Here is a 7,973-nt window from a genome sequence, read left to right as displayed (position 1 = left end):
TGTTTGTGATTCTTTTGTCAATAATCAATAATACTTTTAAAAAATAAAAAATATTAAGATCAATTTTTTATCCATTTTTGTGTATTTTTTAAATAGTTATTTAAATATTCTTATAAAATTTTGGATTAAACGCATAAGCGATTTGTCAAATACAAAAAATATTTGTCACTTACAAAAAAAACTTTTTTGAGTATTTTTATCGAATTTTTAAACTATCTGAGAACATTTTTATCGATAATAAAATTTAAATGTATTTTTATTAATAACAAAATTATTCCGGTGTATTTTAATCGTTTATCTTATATTATCTAACAATTAACAAAAATAAATATTAAAATTTATTTTATGTATTTTAATATCCGAAGGAGTAAGGAATAAAGCGTGCGATTTTAAAAACCTCCAAAAAAAAGTGGCATCACATTTCACAAGTAAGAAGAGATGAGACAGACAGACAGTACACACGACCACGACATGAATATTTGTGATTTGCGAAGACCCCAACTTCAAAAATCAAAACACACAAAATACATTCCTTAAAATATTTTTAGATTCACTCACTCTTCATCCCCACCGAAAACACCTCTCTCTCTCTCTCACACACACATGGCGTCATACAATAGAGGGGACGATGACTATGACTACCTATTCAAGCTGGTTCTCATCGGTGACTCTGGCGTCGGAAAATCCAACCTCCTCTCCCGCTTCACCCGCAACGAGTTCAACCTCGAATCCAAGTCCACTATCGGCGTTGAATTCGCCACCAGAACCATCACCGTCGATGATAATAAGGTCCTCAAGGCTCAGATTTGGGACACTGCTGGCCAAGAAAGGTACTCCTCCCTTTCTTTTCAATTCGTTCATGCTTGGATTTGAATTGAATGCTCACTATAGTAGCCGTACGAATACTCAGATTAATTTGCTCTTTGAAATTCATGGAATAAAGGGTTAGAAATAGTATCTTGCTAGGGAGACAATGAACTATTTGTACAATGTGTATAATGGGCTATTGAGTTATAAAATGAACATTTTCATACTATCTAGAATAACCATGGATTAAACTATTGACCTTTTAGATCTAACGCTCTAATACTATGTTATGATACCACTCATCCCAAAAGCTTCAGTTGATAGGAAAGGTAACACTAATTATTATATCTCTAATACTCACTAAACTTCCATTGTACACATTGTATAAATATTCCATTGGCTCCTCATACTTTTCCGTTAGAAATATCACTCATTTTTTCAAATTAATTTTCAAAATTTTTTTAATTAAATTTATCTTTCAAATTTTTAAATTAGTCATTTTAGTTTTTTACTCACTTCTATGGATAAAGATATCAAAGTTTGTTGATGTGACAAATTAAATGATATCATAATATATATTTAGTAATCTTAATTAACTATTAACATAATAAATTTATAAAATTAAATCAAATAAATCTCAAATGGAGAGATCTAATGCTTCAAGTTTTCACTTCAATTAAGTTTTAATTTGATTTAATTTTATAAATTTATCAAGTTAATAGTCAATTAAAATTATTAGGTGTATATTGTGGTATCACTTAACATATCAAATTAATAAATTTTGATGTCATTAGTAATAAAAGTGACGAAATAATTAAAATAATTAATTTAAAATGTTTAAAATATGAATTTGATTGAAAAGATCTTTAAAAGACCAATTTAAATAACGATTGATCTTTCGGGACAAAATCGACCGTTTACCCAAATTCATGATCGTTTGATTTTGTAAAGTATCGAATTTCTACCTTATTGACAGCGGAAAAAACATTCAAGTTATGCATTCTTTGTAAGTATCGAATTTTCAACAATTTCTTCCTATGATTTTTACTTTTGTATACATACTAATAGGCTATGTATAGTAAACAGGGTTTAAATAAGTAGTTATTCCATAAGGTAATGTTATTTTAGCATCAATTTTATTACACTATGTTTATACATTTTTATGTTCTTCCTCTGTTTATTTGTCTAGGTGTCATTGATCTCCTTTAAACCTTGCTTAGTGTTATTGTTATGATTATTGTTATTTTTAGGGTGGTGTTTAGCTATATATGTTGCAAAACAAAAATTTTTGGAAGATAATAAAAAATCAACTCCAAAAAATTCAAAATTATTTTATTTTGTATTTTTTAATTATTGTTATTTTATTTTATATTTTTTAATTATTGTTAGAATAATTGATTAATATTAAATCGGTTTAATTAGTCTATTAATTTTTATAATTTTATTAAATTTATAATTAAATGTTTATAATTTTTTCTTTTAATTTTATTTTTAAATAATTTTAAATTTTTTAATTAAATTCCTACTATCATAAAAAAAAATATTAGAGTTTCTATCCCCGAATTGAAAATATGATCAACAATTGCTGAATTCCTAAACATGGGGCGCGCTCTCTGTTCAGAAGGACAAAATAGCCCTCCAAAATAATTAACTGCCAACATCTTGATTTTAGAGACTAATTGGGTAAGGAAGAAGTGCCAGAGATAGGAGAGAGAGGACTATTTTGTCATAATAGAAAAAGAGAGAGTCACTTTTAAAAATTTAGCAATTATTGATAATATTTTTAATTTGAGAATGGAATATTTTGTTAACTCAAATCTTTTTGTTATGGTAGGGATCTAATTAAAAAATTTAAAATAATTTAAAATTTTAATTAAAAAGATATAAAAATTAATTCTAAATTTAGTAAAATTATAAAAATTAATAAAATAATTTAATTTATTAAATATAATAAATATATAATTATATATGTGACTTACATAAAATTATAGATGTTAAAGTAAATAAAGTAGCCAACCAAGTTAGGGCTGCATATGGATCGGATAATATCCGCATATCCGTGGTAATTATTCGCATCCAATCCGAATTTTGTGGATATTATCCGATCCGCACTATAGTAGGATCGGATTGCGGATTTAGCAGTGATATCCGCGGATTCGATCTGCAAATCCGCATATCCGCACGTCTCATATAAATAGCATAGTTTAAGAAAGTAAACCCTAATGTGATATGAATTTTAGTGTGTTGTTTTATGAATTTTATGATATCTTGTTTTTAATTTTTTATGTTGTACTTCAACCTAGAATAATTAAATTTAAATCTTGTGTTATTATTATTATTATTATTATTATTATTATTATTATTATTATTATTATTATTATTATTATTATTTGTTATTCAAGAGAATTTTTATTGATAATATTTTAAGAGTAAATAGGCTTAAACAGGTGAAAAATAAATTTTATGGATATTTTTTTGTAAAAGTAGCCAAATAGAATCTTAAAATAATTTTTTTTAGATTATGCGGATATACCGATATCTGATCCGCGGATCGGATCGGATTGGATCTAGCCTGAAAAAATGCCGATATCATATCCGATCCGATGAGTACAATGCAGATCGGATAGAATTTTAGGCTATATCCGATCCGATCCGATCCGTGTGCAGCCTTAAACCAAGCTATAGTTCATATGAGTATGACATAGTTTTCTCATACACACTTAAAAGTTGCGAGTTCGAATTTCACTCTAACTTAAAAAAAAAAAAGTAACTTTGGATTATCTTGTCCTTTAACATAACCGTTCATGGATATGAAAGTGTGTGATTATTGAAATCTTTTTCAGATATCGCGCAATCACAAGTGCCTACTACCGAGGAGCTGTTGGTGCCTTACTAGTTTATGATGTCACGCGACATATTACATTTGAGAATGTTGAGAGATGGTTGAAGGAGTTGAGAGATCACACGGATGCCAACATCATAGTAATGCTCGTTGGCAATAAAGCAGACCTGCGTCACCTTCGAGCCGTGTCTACCGAAGATGCAACAGCATTCGCCGAAAGGGAGAACATCTTTTTCATGGAGACTTCAGCCCTTGAGTCTATGAATGTTGACAATGCATTCACCCAAGTGTTGACACAAATATATCGTTTGATGACTCGGAAAGCGCTCGAAGCTGGGAACGATCCTGCAGGATTGCCTCAAGGGCAAACGATAAGTGTGGGAAACAAGGATGATGTTTCGGCTGTTAAGAAAGTTGGTTGCTGCTCTGAGTGAATTTGTATGAAAAATCAGGCATTTTCATCTCATTCTCACCATCCTTGTTCCTGAAACATGTAAGTATCTTGAATCCCACACGGCTTTTTGTGGAACCTGTTGCTGATAGGATTGAGGTTTGAATTGAAGATAATTGCACACTTCATAGGGCTTTGATTAGTTTATATTATTTCTCATATTTTTCTTATCCACACTTGTTAATTTCCTTTAGTTTACTTTTGGCTTGACTGGATCTGGTTGTATTAGTTTATGAATTTTTATTTCACATGTAAAAACAATCTCCTTATACAAAGATTATTTAGTTCATAAAATAGTATTATGAATGTAAGAAGTTTCCAACTTAAGATCATGGCTTATCATGGCGTATATCCTGTGACGTAAGCCTGGGTTTGTTTATAAAAACAGTATGCTGAGACATAGATGTAAACATAAAATTGTATTTGGCAAATAAGATATGGATAAAAATATTGTGTTTTGAGATACTGAAATTACTGTATTTTGTGTTTTTTTTTAACAGAAAGGACACAGTTACTAAATGGAGATCGTCAAATTTTCATAATTATATTTTTATTATTTTATTTTTTATTTTAAATTTTGTTTGAAGAAAAAATGAAGATCAATTAAATTTTTTATTATTTATTCTATCTTATATTCAGTACAAAAAATACTAATTTTTATATCTTTGTCTTTTGTATCATATTCTCAGTGTCTTATTTTATCTTATTCTCAAAATAAAAAACAGTCTAAATGAACAAATTTAAAATGAAACTTATGCTAGAATGCATGGTTTTGCAGGTTAATTTATATGATATCAAATAAACTAATTTTTAAATAATTAATCAACTTTATTATATTTACATGAAAAATTAGCTATTAAATCAGTCATCATCATTTGTATAAAATACAAGTTGAAATATAAAATAAACACTAAACGATACATATATTTATACATAAATATATAATAGGGTAAATTATTAAATTGGTTTTTTACGTTTTGGCGTAATCCTATTTTGGTCCTTAAGATTTAAAGTGTCCTATTTGAATCTTAAAAATTTTTATTTAACTTTAATGTAGTCCCACCGTGAAGTCAAAGTTAAATAATGAACGAAATATCTTATATGACAGCAGTACAAGAATAATGTTGATAATCTAGAGAACAAGTACAAACACAAAATCAACCGTGGATGCATCAATACATTTATTTATCATTCTCTTTAGTTCTATAGAAAACATTTCATTTAAATTGTAAGAAAAATAATAAATAAATATATTGATACATCCACAGTTGATTTTGTGCTTCTAGAGCTTGTACTTACTCTCCAAATTATCGACCTTGTTCTTGTATTGCTGACATGTAGGACATTCCGTTAATTATTTAATTCTAACCTCATGGTGGGACTACATTAAAACTAAATGAAATTTTTTGGAATTCAAATATGACATTTTAAACCTTAAAGACCAAAATAGAATTACACCAAAATATAAGAGATTAATTTAGTATTTTATCCTATGTAATAACTAATCTGATGATTGATTTTTTTGTGTGTAGATAGTATTTTTATAATCAAATATTACTTATCTATCATATATGAATTGTTATATTCTTATTGGGAATATGATTTCTAGAAATGCTATCTTTGAAAATAGCTTTTACAAGGATGTGAATTTTACCTTTATTTTTAGTGTGTTTAATAGATTTAGTGAATGTAACTGAATAATCCTATTTGGTATTATGATTTCCCTAAGCATACAATTGTTTTCGCAATTTAATCCTTTCAGTATTCTAATTCATTTCAGTTCCATTATTCTTTTATGTAGAGAGATATTTTTTGGATGTACACCTCTTTTTACGCTTTATATCAACTCCATCAGTAAACATTTATATGTAAGAGTTATAAAAATAAAGTATACTCAAGTATTATTACAAAATGAAAAATAGAAATTCACTATCTAGATAAACATGCATGTAAGATTACTCGGATCAAACATATATCAAATATTTAGGGAAAGCTAAAATAGAGTTTGTTCCATTTAATGAAATACTAAACCAGTTGACTTATTTATTGACTTAAGTCTTATTTTGGACTTTTTTGTGTTTGATAAAACTGTCTTTTGGGTCTATGCTTGTTTTTTTTTTCAAATGAATTTTTTTTTTGGTGACTTTTTTTTTCAAATGAATTGACAGATATCTTTGCTCTTAATACAAAAAAAAATGAATCTATTTATTAAGTATTTCATTTTTTATTAATTTAATTTTAAAATGAATAATACCCAAAAAAAAATTGAAATGAAAAATCTGTCTATTTAAGATGATCCGATGAATTGATTAAATTGATACATAACTAAAATATTTTATAAGTGATATTTATTTATTTCTCTTTACAATATATGTTTATGTTTTTATGCAAAATAGATTTATTAATGAAAAAAGTATAGGGTAACAATACTTTTTTTTAATAACGTAAATAATAGGTTAAAAAAAATTAATTTTAATTTTAAAAATCAAATTTTGAATTAATTAGATATAATCTTTATTAATGGACCTAAAATGTGATCCGTTGTTCATGTTATTCGCATCTCTCATTATTCACCTAGCAGGGTTGTTCTAAAAAATAAAGTAACGGACCATTTTTAAGTAAAAAATTGTTAGTTGGATGGAGGCTCTTTGCCTCTTTAATAATTAACTTGAACCTTTTTCTATTCTGACATTTTGTTTCTTTTATCTAAAATGACAAAATATGAAAACTAAGTGCTAGGTATTTTCTCTTTTTTCGAGCTCATTCACCTCTACAATAGGCTTCGAGGTCATTTTGTCTCCTTCTTTTCCTATCCAGTATTCGGTTCATGCACAATTCGATGCAAATGTCGGTTGAATTTTTAATTTGATAAAATCATTTTTATTTTTTCTGTGATATATATATATATATATATATATATATATATATTTTTTTTTTTTTTACCCTTTGCATCTCTTAAATTATAGAATTTTTTATGCACCAAAAACAGAAATTATTACAAGATTATAATTCATTTTGGAGGGAGAAAAAAAAAATTAGCAAAATGACGACTATCATGATAATTAAGAAGTAAGAAATTATGAATAGTATTTTTCTCTTTTTTATTTTTGTTTTGAATAATGTATGGAGTACTTTATTTATGACAATGGTCTCATTTTAAATTTTCAATCTGATTTAAAAAAATTTGTCAATGTTTTAGTAATATTTTATATTAGTTTTTTAAAATTTAATTTGTGAAAATGGTCATCTTACTAATTTGTTTGTTGCGTCACTTGCAGAAAAAGATAGAGAGTCGGGGGAGGCTCTCACAGAAATCAAGTCCTTGAAAAATTCAATGTGTCTTAGAGAAAATGTCGTCAAAGAAGTACCTTCTTCTTCTCTTTCTCCCCATTTTCATTGTAATAAATTCTCTGAATGGAATGTAATCGTAGTATTTTATGTAATTTTGAGGATTGTATTTAATGTAAATGGAGTGATGATGGGCAGAACAATTCTTTTATTCTTTTAAATTGCTAAGATTGATAGACATAACTGTAGCTGTACAAAAATAAATTACATTTAGAATCATTAATTTAATCTGTATTCAGAGCATATATTATAATTTTTTCATTTCAATTGATACTAGAATAGTAAATTAATCTTATCAAGATACCTGTACAAAAAAAATTACAAGGTCCAATAATATATTGGTATATGTTATAATTTTTTGTAGTTCTGAATTTTACTACAAGAATTTTGTTATTATCAGGTGTACCTTGAAACATAGTCATTTAGATTTAATATAAAAAATGTAGATGGTCCAAATTAGTTGAGAAAGCGTGTTGTAGGTATGAATTGTGAGAAGTTCATGGAGGATCTGTTAGATGAATTTTT

General features: G+C 26.9%; 1 protein-coding gene across 1 annotated transcript; it reads left to right on the top strand.

Annotated features, from left to right (window-relative positions):
* The first annotated feature begins 409 nt into the window (after positions 1-409).
* LOC112772666 (ras-related protein RABA1f) lies at positions 410-4,427 on the top strand. The gene is made up of 2 exons (XM_025817636.3): positions 410-830; positions 3,651-4,427. The coding sequence occupies exons 1-2, from the start codon at positions 604-606 to the stop codon at positions 4,081-4,083; spliced, it is 660 nt and encodes a 219-aa protein (XP_025673421.1). The 5' UTR covers positions 410-603; the 3' UTR covers positions 4,084-4,427.
* Positions 4,428-7,973: the final 3,546 nt, after the last annotated feature.

Source organism: Arachis hypogaea, chromosome 18 (assembly GCF_003086295.3).
Source record: "Arachis hypogaea cultivar Tifrunner chromosome 18, arahy.Tifrunner.gnm2.J5K5, whole genome shotgun sequence".
Classification (NCBI taxonomy): domain Eukaryota; kingdom Viridiplantae; phylum Streptophyta; class Magnoliopsida; order Fabales; family Fabaceae; genus Arachis; species Arachis hypogaea.
This window is presented reverse-complemented; position numbering and strand designations above follow the sequence as displayed.

Excerpts from the sequence above, each read along its gene's own strand:
- LOC112772666 (XM_025817636.3), top strand. The coding sequence starts at position 604 with ATGGCGTCATACAATAGAGGGGACGATGACTATGACTACCTATTCAAG. Across the intron at positions 831-3,650 it reads GACACTGCTGGCCAAGAAAG|ATATCGCGCAATCACAAGTG; the intron begins GTACTCCTCCCT and ends AATCTTTTTCAG.